The sequence below is a fragment of the Sinocyclocheilus anshuiensis genome, unplaced genomic scaffold (assembly GCF_001515605.1).
Source record: "Sinocyclocheilus anshuiensis isolate Anshui unplaced genomic scaffold, SAMN03320099.WGS_v1.1 scaffold332, whole genome shotgun sequence".
Taxonomy (NCBI): Eukaryota; Metazoa; Chordata; class Actinopteri; order Cypriniformes; family Cyprinidae; genus Sinocyclocheilus; species Sinocyclocheilus anshuiensis.
The window spans coordinates 1,056,543-1,076,733 of record NW_015554181.1 but is presented as its reverse complement, the minus strand read 5'-3'; the positions used below and the strand labels follow the sequence as shown (position 1 = coordinate 1,076,733).

The 20,191-nt window shown below is 33.8% G+C and overlaps 1 protein-coding gene across 1 annotated transcript in view; it reads right to left on the bottom strand.

The window, feature by feature from the left end:
- gcn1 (GCN1 activator of EIF2AK4) overlaps positions 1 to 20,191 on the bottom strand; it is a 68,205-nt gene that overhangs the window by 22,078 nt on the left and 25,936 nt on the right. The window contains exons 25-41 of the mRNA XM_016463791.1: positions 19,071 to 19,220; positions 14,352 to 14,539; positions 12,249 to 12,329; positions 12,023 to 12,166; positions 11,823 to 11,947; positions 10,725 to 10,914; positions 10,231 to 10,301; positions 8,786 to 8,951; positions 7,622 to 7,816; positions 5,361 to 5,607; positions 4,593 to 4,714; positions 4,136 to 4,250; positions 3,094 to 3,273; positions 2,747 to 2,967; positions 1,947 to 2,015; positions 1,712 to 1,850; positions 1,383 to 1,579 (exon numbers count right to left, since the gene is read on the bottom strand). Coding sequence (XP_016319277.1) covers positions 1,383 to 1,579; positions 1,712 to 1,850; positions 1,947 to 2,015; positions 2,747 to 2,967; positions 3,094 to 3,273; positions 4,136 to 4,250; positions 4,593 to 4,714; positions 5,361 to 5,607; positions 7,622 to 7,816; positions 8,786 to 8,951; positions 10,231 to 10,301; positions 10,725 to 10,914; positions 11,823 to 11,947; positions 12,023 to 12,166; positions 12,249 to 12,329; positions 14,352 to 14,539; positions 19,071 to 19,220 — 2,600 coding nt within the window. The remainder of the gene's footprint in view (positions 1 to 1,382; positions 1,580 to 1,711; positions 1,851 to 1,946; positions 2,016 to 2,746; positions 2,968 to 3,093; positions 3,274 to 4,135; positions 4,251 to 4,592; positions 4,715 to 5,360; positions 5,608 to 7,621; positions 7,817 to 8,785; positions 8,952 to 10,230; positions 10,302 to 10,724; positions 10,915 to 11,822; positions 11,948 to 12,022; positions 12,167 to 12,248; positions 12,330 to 14,351; positions 14,540 to 19,070; positions 19,221 to 20,191) is intronic.

Sequence of the window (20,191 nt, the reverse complement as noted above, 5' to 3'; positions counted from 1 at the left end):
TGCATAGACTAGAAAACTTTGTTGGCATTAATGGAAGTGCATTAGCATGGTTCAAATCGTACTTATATGACCGCCATCCATTCGTAGCAGTGAATGAAGAGGTATCATATCGATTACAAGTGCAGTATGGAGTACCTCAAGGCTCAGTACTAGGGCCATTACTTTTCACGCTTTACATGTTACCCTTGGGAGATATCATCAGGAAACATGGTGTTAGCTTCCACGGTTATGCTGATGACACTCAGGCTCTATATTTCTTTGCGGCCCAGCGAAACACACCAATTTGAAAAACTAACGGAATGCATAGTCAATATAAAAAACTGGAGTATGTGGAAAATAATGTGTTTTTTTAACCTTAAACCGCATAAACCCATTTCATTACACCAAATACACCAAATAATGTTCTTTAGCAACATCATATGACCCCTTTAACATCTATGAATTAATTAATTAATTTAATTAATTAATTAAAAAATAAACGTCTTAATATTTCTCAAATAATTAAAGAAAAACATTTCAACATTAATTAGATTCATAATATTTTATTATCAAGAAAATAAATTTTTTTATATTTCTCAAATAAATAAAAACAATAAATATTAGTTACTTAAAAAAAAAAGATTATTAAGAAAATAAAACTCAGTATTTATTTTCTTAAATATTAAGTTAACATTTTCTTACTATTACAATAAACATTTTCATAAATATATTTTTAGCATAGGAGATCATGATCCACACTCACGAAAACACCTTTTCCCCTCAACGATGAATGTAAAATAAAACGAAAAAAGAAGAAGTTTTCGTGAGTGCGGATCATGATCTCTTATACCACACTCACGAAAACACCTTTTCCCCTCAACGATGAATGTAAAATAAAACGAAAAAAGAAGTTTTCGTGAGTGCGGATCATGATCTCTTATAGTTCTCTTATAAGTAATTTAACAGATTGACACACCAAAATAAAAAGATTTAAGTGACGGAAGAGTGCGGTGCAACCGGCGTTGTATAAATATATATTTTTAACAATTTATATTTAACTTCTTGAACTCATTCTCATGAGTAACAACAATTTTTATTATAATAACATATTAAGAAAACAAAACAACATTTATTTTCTTAAATATTAAGTAAACATTTTCTTTACTATATAAATAATAAATCTATTTTTAACAGTTTGTTAAACTTCGACTCATATTCTTATAAGTAATAAGAATTCATAAAAATAATTTATTAAGAAAACTCTGAATTATTTTCCTGAATATTAAGAAAGTAAACAGTTTCTTAACATTAAAATATTTAATAATAAATATATTTTTAACAATTCAAGAGTTTACATGATTGAAACGATGTGAAATTAAAAGTAATCAGTCGTGACGTCTCACCTTGAGGATGCAGGGAAGGATGGGACCCACATACGGGGTGAATTTTTCCCCAAAGGTCAGAGGGAGGTAGATGAACATCATGATGTATCCGTCTCTGACGTGAGAGGCGATGTCCACCTTACTGGCCGTCTGAACCACGTCTGGCATCAGTTTATCCAGCTTCTCCACACCTAACGCTGCCATAACTTCAGCCAAACCTAAAAGACAAAGATAAAGAGTAATGAAGAACAACATAAAAGTAGAAAGACAAACACACACATGTGCAGGTGTAATATATGTGTGCTGCAGCTCTCTGCTGCCCTCTAATGGTGCAGTGATGGTTCTCTCACCTTGAGCGGCACCGGATCGATCCACAGAGCTCTGTTCAGACGCCAGTGTCTCCATGAGCCACGGCAGCAGATCGTCGAAAGAGGACTCACCCATTCCCTTCACCATAGCACCCAGAGCCTTAGCAGACACCGTCCGCACCTGATGGACAGACGCCGTTAAAAACACATTCACATATAACACAGTTAATGCCAGCAGGCTTCAAAAGCTCTCACGGATCAGGGCGGCTGATATTACCTCGGGCACGGGGTCTAACAGAGACGCTTTGAGTCCTGGAATCACGCTGGGAAGATACGGGGAGAGATCCTGCAAACAAATACAACACAAAGAGATATTAAAGTCAAGAGCTACTCGAGTTACAGTGAGTTACAGTGATTTACCACAGTTAAGAGGTGATATTATCTAAAATTATGGTGTCAATTAGGCCTAAAGTGGCTTGTTTTTATAAAAGCATTTTATTCTAATGATACTTTTTCAGTTTGTTTGCATTGACTTTTTGGCTCTACGCACCAGAAGCAAAAAGATTCTACTTATTTGGAGCACAACAATCTCTTCGTATATTGATTCTAATAATATTTCACATAAATAATCTGAATTAACCATTCTTTCACCTAATGAATCCAACTGCCACATTATCTCATAAACAATAACTAAACAACTAAATTGCTCAATAAATAAGTAATAAAATTTACTTTCCAGTACTAGTATTTCTTTTACACTACTGGTTAAATATTTTGTAATGTTTTAGAAAGAAGCTAATTTTCAGCATTATTACTCCAGATCCTTCCAAAATAATTTTAATATGCTGATTTGCTTCTCAAGAAATATTTTAATAGAAATATTAATAGATTATCAATGTTGAAAACAATGTTGAAAAAAATAAATTAAAAATGTAATTCAAACTTCATAACACCAGCTTCGGTGGAAAAAAGGAAACAGAAGTTATCAACCTGTTAAAGTGCACACATTAGTGACTTCAACACAATATTTAGGATATAAAACAGCACAGCTGTGTTCACATCAGTGTGATTTCCCACCTTCTGGTCAGTAAGCGAGTACATGTTTCCGATGATCTGCGCGGCCATCTTGCGTGTGTCGGTGGAACGGTCCTGAAACGCTCTCTGGACGATGGGCATGATCAGAGCCAGAGACGGAGCGTCGATGAAGTGCACAAACTTGGTGTCCAGCAGCATTTGCAAGCAGTGCTGCGTCTTATGAGACGGGTCGGTCAAAGCGTCCAGCAGGATGGGGGTGATCGCTGTCCAATTCACAATATCAGTTCAGTGATTATGTATGGATCGAACCTTAAACGCTTCCATTAAAGCCCCACTGTGCTACACCTTCCATTCAAACCAAAAAGCATTTAAGCAATAATATTTCATACCCAGGATCTCAGGATTGCGGATGACTGAGCCGATCTGTCGGAGCGCTTGCTGACCGGCCTTCTGCACCTTCACGTGAGAGTCCGTCAAAACCTCTGTCAGTTTGGGAACGATGTTCGGCAGACACGAGGACAGCTGCTTAGGAGCGCAGTACGCCATCGCACCCAACAACTCCACCGACCCTACAGACACAGACATGAGAGTATTACAAATAATACAAAAGCATTACACTTCTGCATTTCCATGTGAAGCACTTATAATGATTAATAATAATTATTATAAAAAAACGTATAATCTTATAAAAAAAACATTATAAACGATGTCCTGCACTTCCTTATAAGACAGTAATAATGATCAATAAAAAATAACACTAATAACAAAAACTTTAAATTTAATAATTAAAAATACTACTACTAATAAAATAATAATAAAATAAAAACAATAATTTTTTACAATTTCTTTTATAAAATACAAAAATAATAAAATAACGATCTGCATTACCCTGTGAAATAACGATTAATACAAAAATAATAAAAAATGAAACGCTATACTTACAATAATTAAAAAATATTAAAATGACAAAGAAATAATGTAACATATGTAAAAAATAAAATACAATAAAAACAATTAAAATAAAAATGCTATAAATATAAATAACAATAAAATAAACAATGCTATGCATTTTCATGTGACAGTGATAATTAATAATAGTAATAACAATAATATTAATAATTAAATATTTACAAAAAACTATCAACATAATTAAAATAAAATATACTATAACAAAAACATAACATAACAATAATTAAAATAAATCTATAATATAATAAAAGAATGATAAATAATAATTATTATAATAATAATATAAAATAAATAACATTTAAAGAAAATATTATTATAATAATTTAAAGAAAATATACAATATTTAAAAAAAATACGAATTAAAAAAACACTAATTAAAATATAAAACAATAATTTTATCTCTTCAGCAGACAAAGGCCTGAACACTAAACTCCCAAAAATATTTAGCATCACAAAACAGACCTGCTTTGGTTCTCCAGGACTCCTCCTCCAGAGCCATCAGCAGAGACGGCAGCACCAGCTTCACGCCGTGAGCGCTCAGATTCCTCATCACAGCTTTAGCGCAGTCATCCGCCGCCTGACACACAGCAAACCATCATGCAACATCTCAACGGACAGATACATTCATTTGCAACCTCAGTCTAACTAGATGAGACACAACACAGTTTGAAAGAGAAGTAGTTTGCAGGACTTACTGAAAGCAAAAAAATTTAAAAACAAACAAAAACTCCTGCCACAAAGTTGCTGATGCTTAATGTATGTAATGATGATTTTGGACCAATGAGATTTCACTGTGGACGGGGCCACCAAGTTCAGCATGATGAATTTAAATACAGGGGCTGTTAAGGTTTATATGAAATGACCATCTGGTTATGATGCAAGTTAAAAAGTATAGAGTATAAAACAGAAGAGTTTGTACCTCTCTGACATACTGGTTCCCATCACCAAAACAGAGCAGCAGGTGAGGGAGGACATGGACCACGTACGGTTCAAACAGCTTCCCCAGCATGTTACACAACATCTCAAACGCAAACAGAGCACCTGTCACAGAGAACATGACAAGCTTACTTCTACCTTCAACTCTCACTACTCACTTTTTTCTTAAATTGACCATTTTCTTTCTTTACTCTGCATTTATATTTATTTGGGTTTATTTAACAGACAAATATCCAAAAGAAAAGACAGAATTATCTGGAAAAATGTGGGGAACGGGAGCAGTACACAAGCTGGACTCGAACCTGATTCACCCATATGAGCACCACAACTCATGCACTAGCTCAAAATAGGTGTAATTTATTCTGCATGATTTATGTCATCATTATTTCATTTATCATCACTTGTTTACTTTATTCGCATTGCTGTATTTGATTTTAGTTTAGCTTTAGTGTAGTGTTTTTGTTTTAATTTATTTTATTATTCATAATAAACAACAATTTTTTAAAAATATTTTTAAACAAGCTAAACAAGTAACTGAGTTTACTTGTCTAGCTGGTCATTTTTGAGGAGAAAAAAATAAAATATATTTTTTTATATTATTAGATAATTACATAAATTCTATAAATGCATTATAAAATATTATTATTTATCGTTTTAAATATATTATTTGTCATGCCAACAAAACCCACTAAACTTTTAATTTAATTCAATAGTTTTCCATAAAGCTTCATGATCCTTCCGCTCTGCTCACCTTCTCTGCGTCTGGAGTTCTTCTTGTCCTGGATGGCGTCTGTCAGAGTGGTCATGATCTCCTGCTGTTTGAGAGACAGGATTCCCAGGCCTTTGACCAGCCCGGCCAGTCCGTACGCGGCCCCCTTCCGCTCGGCGTATTTGTCGCTCTCCAGCAGGAGCTGCAGGAGCTTCCGCACCATCCCACCGGCGTCCTCCTTTATAGCAGGAACCAGAGGAGGAAGACAGCTGGCCACCGACTCCTGAACCTGAGGACGACCAGAGACACAGAGAGAGACAAGCACGTTAATACCAGGTGACCAGACCATCTGAGATCAATGCAATGTTATTACTGTTGACGAAAACTAAAAAACAAAAAAAACAAACAAAAAAAAATAGGGCTGGGACAATAAATCGATGCATCGCGTTTCGTGGATCGATTCTGAGATTATCGGAATGCATCACGATTCTCTCTTGAATCGATTCTGAGCTTCGTTTTGAACAGCAGATGGCACTGCGTGCTTTAGAAATAGCCGTATTCTGCTTGCTTCCAGTTCCTTACACACGCACCATTTGAACCTAAAATAATCATTCATAAAGTTTTGAAGGTTGAAGCGAATTACAAGGATGTTCACAGTGGGCTGTGCTTACATTAATCTCGCATCATAAAAGCATAAAATCCGATGTGCAAGTACATTTAACCACGTACATTACTCAGCCGAACGCACAAGCGCTCTTCTTCGTGAGCATTTGAGTGTGCGGTTAAAAACTAGCCTAGAGCGCCATCTGCTGTTAAAAACTAAGCTCAGAATCGATTCGAGAGAGAATAGTGATGCATTCCGATAATCTCAGAATCGATCCACGAAACGCGATGCATCGATTTATTGTCCCAGCCCTAAAAATAAATAAACAAATTAAATTAACCAAAATAAAATTAACAAAAATGAAAACTAAAACTTAATTAAAACTAAAGTACTGCCTTTAAAACTAAAATAAAAATGCACAATAAATCAATTAAATTTTCCTCTTTAGTTCCCAAGCGTATTTGTGCTCGCATGGCCAAGAAATCCGCTAAATGAATGCTCTCACAAACTTGAGATGATAAAAATGATAACTACAACAGATTAAAAAAATAAAAATAACATAGGTCTGTGCATTAAACAAATCAGTGTTTCTCTAAATATGAATGTTTAGTGTAGCTTTAAAAAGCTTCTACAGTTTCTACAACATTTTTGTTTCTACGCCGCAATAGTTGCAAAACATTTATCAGTTAATTGTTTATACCAGTTAATTATCACACTCAGTTAATAAGTAACTTATTAGCTATCTCGGGTAATAGGTTAACAAGTACCACTTGTTTTTAAATATAAAACTAATAAAAAATTAAAAATACTGAAAAAAAAACAACAACTAAAATTTATCTCAGGAAATAAGTTAATAAATACCACCAGAACTTAATAAAATCTTCAAATACTCAATTTTCAGTAAGTCAGCTTAAGTACTTAAAGGTAAATCATTAAAATGACAAATAAATAAATGCATAAAAAATAACTAAATATTATTATTTTTTTAAATGTAAACACAAACTAAAACTAAACAAAAAATTAACACCACCACAATTGAAATCTAGTTGAAAACCTGAAAAAACAACGACATTTTTTTCACCGACGACAACGAACTAAATTTTTTTTTGAATGACAAAAACTATGACGTAAATCTATTGACATTTTTGTCAACGAATAAAAACGAGACGAAAATGTTAGGTAGGGACGATTTGGGAAGAGATTCATTCTGAAAAAAATCTGCTGCGTGGTTCGAAGGTTAGATGCGTACATAAACCGCGGGACATAAGCTAACATACACTTGCTGCACGTCGCATAAAACGTTCAAAAATGTCAATATGTGGGAGTAAGAGAAGAGCAGACATATGGATAAATCTGACAACGCAAGAGAGAACTCAATTCAGTCCGGTTTTCTGAGCGCAGACACTGAAGCATACACAGCGCGCGACTACTCTTTCGGAGTATTGAACGGAGAATTACACACAATATGATATTTAGTCGACTAAAACTAGACTAAAACTAAAAACAATTCAGGTGACAAAAATATGACTTAAACGAAATGGCATTTTAGTCAAAAGACTATGACTAAAATTAAATCAAAATTTGCTGTCAAAATTAACACTGAATTCAACTGAAAAAAATAAAAACTAATTAAAAAACAAATACCATATTAACACTGGATGGATGTTAATTCCAACTAAACAGAAAAAGAGATGCAGACCTGCTGTGAGGGAGTGGAGAGGGCTGTGATCAGTTTGGCCATGATGGGTTTGACTTTAGGGTCGCTCTTGTCCAGATGTTTGGCCAGCGAGCCCATGAGGATGACCACGCTCTGCCGCACAGAGTCATAGCTGGCGTCCTGCGGCGCGTTCTTCAGAAACTCCTCAAACACGGGCAGCAGAGAGTTCACGTTATCCTGACAGAGAAACACAGAGACAGGGAGTGAGCGGAGCTTCCGGAGAATCAGCCTGGATCAGTCTCATTTTAGTATGATTTATATATTATAATTTAATATTTTAAGTTAGCTTTTATTGTTTTCAGTTTTTTTTATTTTAGTTTAATTTTTAGTAATTTTGTTACATGCTTTTGCTTTATTTAATTATTTTAATGCAACTATTTATGCTTAATTTCTTTTTAATTCACTTTTACTTTTAGTTCAGTTTTTGTTTTTCAGGTAGTAATTTTAGTGCTTCAATTCAAACTTTCAAATTTCAGTTTCTAATTTTCATTTAGTTCACGTTTATCACCTATTTTATTATTAATTTCATTTTATGTAGATGCATATTCACTTGCGCTTTATTATTAAAATGTACATTATACATATTTATTCATTGCATTTTTATTTTATTTACAAAAATGCATATTCACTTTAGAAATTTACATTATTTTAGGAGGCAGAATAATGTATTTTAATTACCGTTGTTTTGCCACAATGCATATTCATTTTAGAAATGTCAATTATATTAGCTGGTGAAACAAAAGCAATTTTGTTATGTGCTTTTTTGAAATATTACTATTTAGGTTTCATTTCATAAAACGTAATTTTTTCTTAATTTTAGTTAAATTTTTGTTTTTCAGTTAGCAATTTGGTAGCACTTTATTTTAAGGAGTCCTTGTTACACGTTACATGTACTTACTGTTATAATAACAATGAATTATGCACAATTACAAGCAAGTAACCCTAAGCCAAACCCTAATCCTAACCATACAGTAAGTACGTGTCATTAATTAATATGAATCAGTACTTAAATGCATAATTACACTGTAACAAGGACAACTTAAAATAAAGTATAACCAGTAATTTTACTGTTTTTAAGTTTTTGATCTAATAATTAGTTTTAATTTTGTTCCAGATTTATTTTGATGTTTTTGATAGTTTGAGTACCTTGCCGTGTGTGTTGAGGGCAGACAGCGCTGCGTCCAGCATGCAGCGTCGCACCTCCGCGTGTCTGTCGTTCAGAGCGTCCGGCACAAAGAACAGGAAGAGGGGCGTCACCTGACTCTCATCCAGGAACTCAGCCAGTTTGTTAAGCGCCAGAGCAATGCCGCACCTGCACACAGGAAACGCATCACTCACAAGCCCTATCCATGGAGGAAACTGATTGATCAACTCCTCTGAAGAAAAATTCTGGGTGATTTTCAACTCCATGCTCATGGACCACATCTGTAGCATGATGTTGATTATCACAAATATTTCTGATCAAAACATGCAAGGAATGTATTGTATGTATGAAGTACTGTAGGCAAATGTGCAGCACTGTGAATGTTAAAAATAGGTTTTGAAAGTATAATCAGAACGTTTAATATAAGCATATAAACATGAGAATGACATGACTAGCTTGTCTATGTCAAGATATGCAGTCATTTAACATGACCAGCTAAACAAAAGGATTTGGTTAAAAAATTAAATATTATAAGGATGAAAATTAAAACTAATAGCCAACTGAAACAAAAACTAAAAAGTAATCATGTTCAAAAAATAAATAAATAAAACTAAATAAATTAATTAATTAAAAATAAAATAAAAAAAAAAAAACACAAAAAAAAAAATCTAAATAACTACAATTTTTATAATACCCCTCTTTAATAAATTGTCATTGCAACAAATGTTGTCAAAAGACATCATAAATAAAAAAAAAACAATCAAAAAGAAAAAGAAAAAAGAAGAGAGACATAACTTCAACATCGCCACAAATGTTGACCAAAGATATAACAAATAAATAAATGAAGGAAGGAAGGAAGAGAGGAAAGGAAGGAAGGAATGGAAACTAAAAATAAAGACTAAAACTAAACTGAACTCGCCAAAAAAAAAAAAAAAGCAAGAGAAATTTTCTAAACTGTCTTTTTTATAACTCTCCCATTTTACAACTCTGCCAACATCCAACGTCTTTGGATGTTGTCCAAAGACATCATAAATAAATAAATGAAAGCTAAAAATTAAGACTAAAACTAAACTGAAATCAAAAAGCTAAAAATATTAGAGACATTTTCTAAGTAACTATATTTTTTATAACAACTCTAACATTGCCACAGATGTTGTCCATATATATCATAAATTAATGAATAAATAAATGAAAACTAATAATTAAAACTAAAACTGAAATAAAAAAGAGACTGAAATCAAAAACAGAAAACTAAAAATGAGAAATGTTCTAAATAGCTATAATTTTTATTAACTGACACCTACACAGATGTTGTCCAAAGATATCATGAATGAATGAATGAATGAATGAAAACTAAAAACTAAAAATAAAACTCAAACAAAATAAAAAAAATAGAGAAACTCTCCAACTATAATTTCTATAACAACTCATAGAATCATTCTCTCACCTGGCCTCCCATTGGTCAGGAGGAGCTTCAGAAATGACGCGTCCCAGAGTGTCCAGAACCGGAGGAGGTCTCTGAACACAAACATCACTGAGCGTTAAATCAAAGCCGTCCCATTCACTCACGCAAACCACAATCCACAATGACTCGCCTTCACAATGACGGCCATTAAAGTTTAAATAGTAGGGCAATGAATTCAAAATGAGCATCTGAGTGATTTATGACAGTGAACGCAGCGGTTTTAATTTCACAGATTAAACTCAATTGTCGTTCTCTCTGGGAGGCCGCTGCTCACGCTTAGTAACACATACAGCTGTTCCCTCACCACAGTGCAACAGTGAAAAGGGACCCCTTTCAAACAGTGTCGCGTTCCGAATGTTGTTTAAGCAGCATGTATTTAAAAAATTCATATCATAACAAAAATAAACACCGGTATTCGGTATACCGCCCAGCACTAGCTGCGGTGATGAAAGACTCATGTGGGGTGCGAGACTCACGTAGAGTTTCTGGTGGTAGAGCTCCGTGAGTTGGGTCAGGACGGTGGCCGACTGTTCGCGGTACTGGCTGACGGCACTGGACAGAGCCTCGGCCCCCGCCGAACGCACCGCCTCCTCGTGGTGGATCACATCCTCAATCAGGAGCGAACACAGCTCAGGGACCAGATCCAGACACAGAGCCTGCCAGAGTCTGAGACAGACACACTGCATGAGCAAGACTCACCACTGCACAACATCTCAACTCTAAACTTCAGTTCATTATTTATTTTTTTATACAAATGCATAAATGCCAATTATTTTAGCAGGTAAAATCATATTTTTTTTTACATTTTATTTATTAATTTTCATTTTATTTTGACAAATGCATATTCACTTTAAAAATTTCTATTTTTAGCTGTATTTTTATTTACACAATTGCATCACTTTAAAATTTCAATTATTTTCACGGGTGAAATATTTTTTATAAAATTTTACTTTGATATAAATAAATGTTCACAAAATATTTAAATTCACTTTAGAAATGTCAATTATTTTAGCTGGTGAAACAATATATTATCTACTTTATATTATCATTTTATGTATACAAATGCATATATTTACTTTCCAAAGGTTGATTATTTTAGGTGGTAAAATAATGTATTTTTATTTTATTTCATTTTGACACAAATTTGCATTCACTTTAGAAATATTATTTTAGCTGGTGAAATAATATTTTTCTTTTATTTTCACTATTTTATTTACACAAATGTGTATTCACTTTTAGAAATGTCCATGATTTTAGCTGGTGAAATATTTTAATTTATTTTATTATTATTATTATCAGCTGGTAAAATAATTCATTATCGTTTTATTTTATTGACACAAATGAGAAATGTTATGACAAATATTAACTATAAAAATTATACATCAACAGCAGTTCACTTCCACAAACTAGCCAGGATTGCTTTCATAACCGTGAACTGCACTGAAGTCTACATAATAAACCATTTTGTGTGTTGTTTCCTGCTGTGTCTGAGTTTGGAAAGCAGCTTTAGTACCAACCAAACTCCCATTAGGACCAGCACCAGAAGCTGAAGTGTGAAAATGTGCATGACTCACTTCTCCGCCAGCGCTCTGCCCTCCTCCTCCACATCAAATTTGGCCACCCACAGTCTCCTCAGCATCTTCAGACCGCTGGCGTCAGCGCTGTCGGTGGGCAATGCAAACTCCATCTCCAGCAGACCCTACAAGAGTCAACTGGCTTTGATTAAAAGGATTTCTTAATATGTCACATGCGTCAGAAAGAGAAAGGCACTGACCCTGAGCGCAGCGTCTCTGACACAGAAGCACGAGGACAGTAAAGCCTCCAGCAGAGCGTCAATCTCAGGCTGTTCGGCGAGCGCACATCCCTCCTGCCCTCCAGCGCTGGCACACAGCGCCGTCAGACAGCCTGATGCCAGCACCTACAACACACACACACTCCATCACAACTCTCCTCAAACACTGTGTGTGTGTCTGAGTGCTGATCTGGATGTGAGTCTCTACCTGAAGGCGAGGGTTGGACGTGCCGATCACTTTGGTCAAGAGCAGCAGCATACTGACTCTGGGCAGCAGCTCTGGGCCGTTCTGGACAAATAGAAAAAAACCTTAATTATAAACTGCTGGGGTTTCAGTTATAAAGACATGGATAGAATCATTCTAAATGTGCATTTCTGACATTTTATGAGATTTTTCTTTAATAACATGCACAGAGAAAGCTACATTTTTATTAGTGATTTTTAAAATATATATTCTTGTTTAAAACATTTGTTTTAAACATGAATAAAATTGAAATTGTACTCATTAAAATTTTTATATAGATAGGTTTTATTATTGAATTTGTAATTTATGATTACATTTAATTTTTAAACTTGAATATAATCTTAATACTTTCATTTATTACTTTAATTTTATATTTTTAGATAAACATAACTGAATATTTTTATTATTGAATTTTAAATAAATTTACTACATTTCTACTGTTTCCTATCTGAATGTAATTTTAATAATTTCAGAATAATAACGTCAGCTATTAATTTATATTATTTGGTTGTAAAGGTATAATTGAAATTTTTTTAATAAAATCTGTATTTAAAGTAATTAAAAATGATTTATTTTTTATTTTTAATCCTCAATATAATTTTTATTTTAATAATCTTTTTCTAATATATATTTTTAAATGAAGACTATATATTTGTATTAGTGAATTTTTTATTTCTTTTTACTACATTTCTTTTTATACTTGAACAATTGTAATAATCTCATTTTGTAAACTTTTTTATATTGTATAATATAAAAATATCATGTATGGTATAACTGAATATATAAAAATTTTTTTAAACCTGAATTGACGACACATAACACAATCCAACTAAATTCAGTTAAAGGGTTAGTTCACCCAAAAATGAAAATTTGCCTGTGATTTACTCACCCTCGAGGCATCCTAGGTGTATATGACTTTCTTCTTTCAGAAGAATCCAATCGGAGTTGTATTAAAAATTGTCCTGGCTATTCCATGCGTTATTATTGCAGGGGGCGGGTGTTTCTCTTTAACAGTCCAAAACATGTTAAATAAAGCGCACGCATCCGTAATAAAACGTATTAGCCTCACATGGCTCCGAGGCGTGAATAAAGGCCTCCTTTAGTGAATCAATGCGTTTTCATAAGAAAAATATCCATATTTCAAACATCATAAACACTTTTCTCTCACTTCTGTGGACTGTTGTATGTGGACGGATGATGTACGTGTTGCGCGCCTCTGAAATATGCTAGTCTCACGAGTTTGTTTACAGGAGCAAAAGAAGCAAAGTTTCCTTACTTTACCGAAGGAAAACCAGTCTCCTCTTGGCTTATATTGAAATCCTCCAACATTTTTCTTAACAAATCCTCGGTTTGTACTTCTAATACATGACCGGCGTTTTGTTTTGTTCTCTCTCCGCGTTCGTCACTAATCACACAACGCCGACGTCCTATGTCAGCCGCCAGAACTGCTTCCGCGTACCACAGTTAGATGAAGCGAAAGAGAAATGTTTATTACGTTTGAAATAAGGATATTTTTCTTACAAAAATGCATGGATTTGCTACAGGAGACCTTTATTCACCCACCGGAGCCGTGTGAGGCATGTTTTATTACGGATGCATGCACTTTATTTCACGTGTTTTGGACTGTTGAACAGAAACACTCCAATAATAACGCTTGAAATAGCCAGGACAATTTTTAATATAACTCCGATTGGATTTGTCTGAAAGAAGAAAGTCATATACACTTAGGATGGCTTGAGGGTGAGTAAATAACAGGCTAACTTTCATTTTTGGGTGAACTAACCCTTTAATTTCATAATATCCTTGGTGTATGTAACTGGTCAATCATTTAACAATTCCTTCATTCACTACAAGTCATGAAAGAAAAGTATGGCATTCATTTGCATGCTATTTAATTAAATATAAGAACACTTACATGCCTTTATAAATCTTGATTTATTCCTAACTATTAATATCTGATCAAATTCAAATCCAGATGTCAAAATTTCAGTTACTGCAAAGTTGACAAATCATAAAATCAAAAACACAGATTAATGACAAAGCAACTAGTTGAAAACCCAACGGTACCTCGTCTATGAGTGTGTCGCTTTCGTTGAATTTCGCCCGCAGCTGTGCGTGTGTGTTGATGACCTGCAGTGCGTGGGTCATCATGAGCTCGGTCTCCTCTGAGGATCCGCTGCTCTGACTCAACACCGCCTGCAGCAGCGGGAAACAGAAGGAGAACGCCGGCGCTGACAGGACAAATGCACCTGATCCTGCAACTCAACACACAAATACATCTCTAATGAGTCTTTAAATCAGAGGCGTCCTTACTTCAAACTACATGTCTTTAATATTTTTTGAACTATGAAGTCCATTTCTTGCACCAAAACCTGTTGTAATATGGCAAGCCATTTTAACGTTTAATGCTTAAAACGTACTATCATCTATTTTAATACTACTGGTACTTATTTTTTAGCTACTAGTATCTATTCCATTAAGTACTAGTGCTTATTCTTTAGCTACTAGTAACTTTTTAAAGATAATAGTACATATTCATTAAATATTAGTTCTTATTTCAATTGTGACAAGTAACTATTCTACTGTTACTAGTAACAAATTAGAAATTGTTGCCATCGACTTCTATGGGATCTGTCATTCAGATATCAATTATGAAAGAATTGCAATGCTCGGGCAAACCACTATAGAGTTAGAACTGGTGAATGTGGTTTACAGGTTTCACAGAAAGAGAATGATGTGCGCCAAATGAGTCCCTGTACCGAATACTTCAATAGTTGCGGACAAAATAGCTCAACGCGAGAGCCAACGCAAACCAATGACATGTGAAATAAAACGTCATCATGTATTAAAGAAGAGTGGCTTGATTAAGTCGGATGATGGGCACAGAACGGTAACAATTTACAGTCACACACAGGTGCATTGTGCAAACTATCCTTCATAGGGATGTTTAGATAGCTATAGAAGAATTCACGTTCATGTTTTTAAAAATATATATTTAGCTTACAGTTCTCGGTTTAAATGCTTCAGTTTGTTTTCTATTCTATTCTATCAGTTTAAATGCTTCAGTTTGTATTGTATTGTATTCTATTCTATTAGTTAAAATGCTTCAGTTTGTTTTGATATTATATTATATTGTTAGGCCTATATTATAAACCTAATAAATAATTGACCTTGTTTTTTAATGGAGTCTCTTATGCTCAAGGCTGTATTTATTTGATCAAAATACAGAAAAAAACCCAGAAATATTGTGAAATATTATTGAAATTTCTAATATGGGTTTCCTTATTTTAATATACTTTAAAAATATAATTTATTCCAGTGAAGCAAATCTCGGTTTAAATGCTTTTGTTAGTTTTCTATTCTATTCTATTAGTTTAAATGCTTCAGTTTGTTTTCTATTCTATTCTATCAGTTTAAATGCTTCAGTTTGTATTGTATTGTATTCTATTCTATTAGTTAAAATGCTTCAGTTTGTTTTGATATTATATTATATTGTTAGGCCTATATTATAAACCTAATAAATAATTGACCTTGTTTTTTAATGGAGTCTCTTATGCTCAAGGCTGTATTTATTTGATCAAAATACAGAAAAAAACCCAGAAATATTGTGAAATATTATTGAAATTTCTAATATGGGTTTCCTTATTTTAATATACTTTAAAAATATAATTTATTCCAGTGAAGCAAAGCTGAATTTTCAGCATCATTATTCCAGTCTTCAGTGCCACATGATCCTTCAGAAATCATTCTAATATGCTGATTTATTATCAGTGCTGGAAACTGTTGTGCTGCTTAATATTTTTTTGGAACCTGTGATACTTTTTTCTTTGATTCTTTGATGAATAAAAAGTTAAAAAGAAAAGCATTTATTCAAAACAGAAAGTCTTTACTATCACTTTTTATACATTTAACATATCCTTGCTGAATAAAAATATTAATTTCTTTAAAAAAAAAAAAAAGAAAAAATGTACTGACCCCAAACTTCTGAATAGTAGTGTATATTGTAACACAAAATGTATATTTTGAATAAACACGGTTCTTTTTAACTTTTTATTTATCAAAGAATCCTGGAAGTATCACAGGTCCCAAAAAATATTAAGCAGCACAACTGTTTCCAACATTGATTATAAATCAGCATATTAGAATGATTTCTGAAGGATCATGTGACACTGAAGACTGGAGTAATGATGCTGAAAATTCAGCTTTGCTTCACAGGAATAAATTATATTTTAAAGCATATTAAAATAGAAAACTTTATTTTAAATTGCAATAATATTTCAAATAGATACAACCTTGATGAGCATAAGAAACGTCTTTAAAAAAACTTTACTGATCCCAAACTTTTGAACGGCAGTGTATTACACTGTAAAAAATGTTTTCTCAGGTAACCTAAAATGTACATCATTTAGTTACATCAAGGGTCAAATCAAATATAAATAGCATTACAGTTAAAAGTTACACACTTTTTTGTGCGCCCGTTGTACAAGTCTGGTATAAAGAATGTTTTTGCTCAGGTGGCCGAAATGTTCCAACATTGATTATAAATCAGCATATTAGAATGATTTCTGAAGGATCATGTGACACTGAAGACTGGAGTAATGATGCTGAAAATTCAGCTTTGCTTCACAGGAATAAATTATATTTTAAAGCATATTAAAATAGAAAACTTTATTTTAAATTGCAATAATATTTCAAATAGATACAACCTTGATGAGCATAAGAAACGTCTTTAAAAAAACTTTACTGATCCCAAACTTTTGAACGGCAGTGTATTACACTGTAAAAAAATGTTTTCTCAGGTAACCTAAAATGTACATCATTTAGTTACATCAAGGGTCAAATCAAATATAAATAGCATTACAGTTAAAAGTTACACACTTTTTTGTGCGCCCGCTGTACAAGTCTGGTATAAAGAATGTTTTTGCTCAGGTGGCCGAAATGTCCTCCAAATAGAGAAAAGTTTTGCTCAGCAAGAAAAAAAATTAGAGGGAACATTGCTAGTCACTATTGTAATACATACTAGTCAGAACTGAATAGTTGATATCTGAATGACAGATTCCCATAGAAGTCAATGGGGAAAAAATGTGTTACTAGTATCAACAGAATAGTTACTACTGAAGTCACTACTGAAATAAGTAGTGGTATCTAATGAATAAGTACTATTATCAGTTTAATAGGTACTAGTATCTAATGAATAAGTACTAGTATCTAATAGTAAGTAGTAGTATCTATATCACAGGTAATGAATACATTCTAGTATCTAAGTACTAGTATGTAATGAATGAGTACCAGTAAATTATAAATAAGAACTAGTATCTAATGAATAAGTATTAGTATCTTTTAAAACAGTACTAGTAGCTAAAGAATAAGCACTAGTAGCTAATAAGTACTAAGGATGTGCGGGTCTAGTCGACTAAACGGTACAGCTCCTACTAGTCGACACTGAAAACAATAGTCGATTACATAACAGGAAAAAAACAAAACAAAAAAAAAACAATTTTATCATTCAAATTACCGTCATTTTAACATTGCATTTAAAACATTTTAAATAACAAGTTAAAATAAAACGTTTGAAAAATAATACATTATTTTAAAAAGTTTATCTGGGCGGAAACTACATTTTTACCCTTAGACTTCACATGCGTTTTCTTCGTGTCAGTTGGGGCGAGTTCAAAAATGACCATGCGAAAGACGAGAAGGTGTGGGATTATTTTGAATTAGAAGGAAACTAAAAAGGTGTGTGTAAACTGTGTAATTTCAAATAAATTGTCTTACAATAACTCTACTGGAGCGATGCGTAATCATATTCAATACAGGCACGTAGGCGTTAGCTTAGAGGCTGGCCAAAGCCAGCAAATGTCAATCACGTCATTCACTACAACCCGCCGGTGCTGCGATCCCGTCCGCGCCATCTATTCCTCTAACGAAGACCCACTTTGGTGGTGGTGCGGGATGTCCAGGCGCTTTCTGAAACTCAATCAGCTTGCTTTTCGTTATCTCTGCTTGCCTGCGACTTCAGTTCCTGCCGAGCGCGTTTTTTCAAGTGCAGGAATTTTATTGTTAATCGCCTCAGGTCCTGTCTTTCACCAGACCACGTTGATAATTTCACTGAACAAATAACACATGGTCTGAGTAAGTAAAATGGGCATTGTTGCATTTTGTTTTTAGACGATATAGCCTACACAAAGTACGTTTTTAAAAGCCGTTTTAATGCTATTTCTTGATAAACCTTCCTATTGTTTTTGACTTGTTTTAATATGTTGGCTAACGTTATATGAAGATTAAGAATTCTGTCAGGCTATTGATTGATTTTCCATTGTTCTGCATTTCCCCAGCTGATTTGAATAAATAAGCTATGCTTTGGCCGACGTTGAGTGTATACCTTTTTTTTTCTTTTTAACGTCCGCCTAAAATGAAATGATGATAACGCGAGGCAAGTGTGCGGCAAGCAGAATTCATTGAGGGATTTGACAGTGTGATTCATAGATTAAGTATTTCAAATATAGGCTATTATATATGATAAATGCACGCACAGAGGAATTTTTTTTCTTACCATCTTTTGGGGGTTTCTTGCTTTTAGACTAGTCGGATACAAAACTTTCGTTTAAACGTCAGTCAAATTAGTCGTCGCACACATCCCTAATAAGTACTACTACCTAATGGAAGTACTAGTAGCATGAAAACAGATTCTGGCATGTTTTATACTTAGATTAAATGTTAAAATGGCCTGCCATAGTTTTAATTTAGTTTTGATGACTGTCCCACATGTGGGTGTGTGTTATTCACCGGTCTTGCCATCTCTCTGAAGTGCTGTGTTTGTGTGCAGCAGTGAGATGGTTCGTTGCGTTGCTGTGTTCAGATCTTCTTGAGCCCAGGCAGGATCCAAATCACACTCTGGCTTCAGCTGACGCAAGGTCACATGACCCATGAGAACCGCTAAATTAACCGAGAAAAACACAGATTTGAATCATATGAAACCAAAGGTAAGACAACTGTTATTCACACATGCAGAAATGATCTCAGGCAGCTTTAAGCATGCACTTGCATTAAACCTAACTTACATGAATTATTCATATGTGAAACAAAGGCCTAAATAAAGTTAAAACCGTGAAGTGAAGACATTTAATGAACGTAAACTGATGATTTTTCTAGTAGCCAATTACTGCTGTATTAGGCATTTAAAAATCATTGTATAGAGATTTTATGAGGAGATTTCTAGCTGGTTAAATGATTTTTAAAATGTTATTATTTTACTTTTTATTTTATTATTATTTATGCATATTTTTAATGCAATTTTATTTACACAAATGCATATTCACTTAGAAATGTCAATTGTTTTAGCTGTTGAAATAATATATTTTTAAAGGGGTCATATGATGCGATTTCAATTTTTCCTTTCTCTTTGGAGTGTTACAAGCTCTTGGTGCATAAATCAATCAGATCTGTAAGGTTGCAAAGACTAAAGTCTCAAATCCAAAGAGATATTCTTTATAAAAGTTAAGAGTCAACCACGCCTACCTAAAACGGCTCGTTCTAACACGCCCCACATGTCTACGTCACGATGTGGGAAGATTTGCATAACGCCGCCTAAATGTTCACGCAAAGAAAGAAGGCGTAACTTTTATTCTTGCTATAGTATTGTTGTTGCCGCCGCCGCCTCCATGTCGTGAAGGTGCTGTGTGTTTTCTAAATAAATGTTGCCGCAAGCCCACCGGACGCTCCTTCGTCGAATCCGCTGGCCACCGCTCACTCTAGCCCGCCGTGTGTGACGCTGTGTTTCGTTGTGAAAGCGAAACTACTTTGTTTGGCCTTCCAAAAGAGGACAAGACTAGAAATCAGTGGTTAAGTTGTATATACAACATTGTTCCAGAACAGTTCGACCCAAATATTAAGATGTGTCCAGCGCA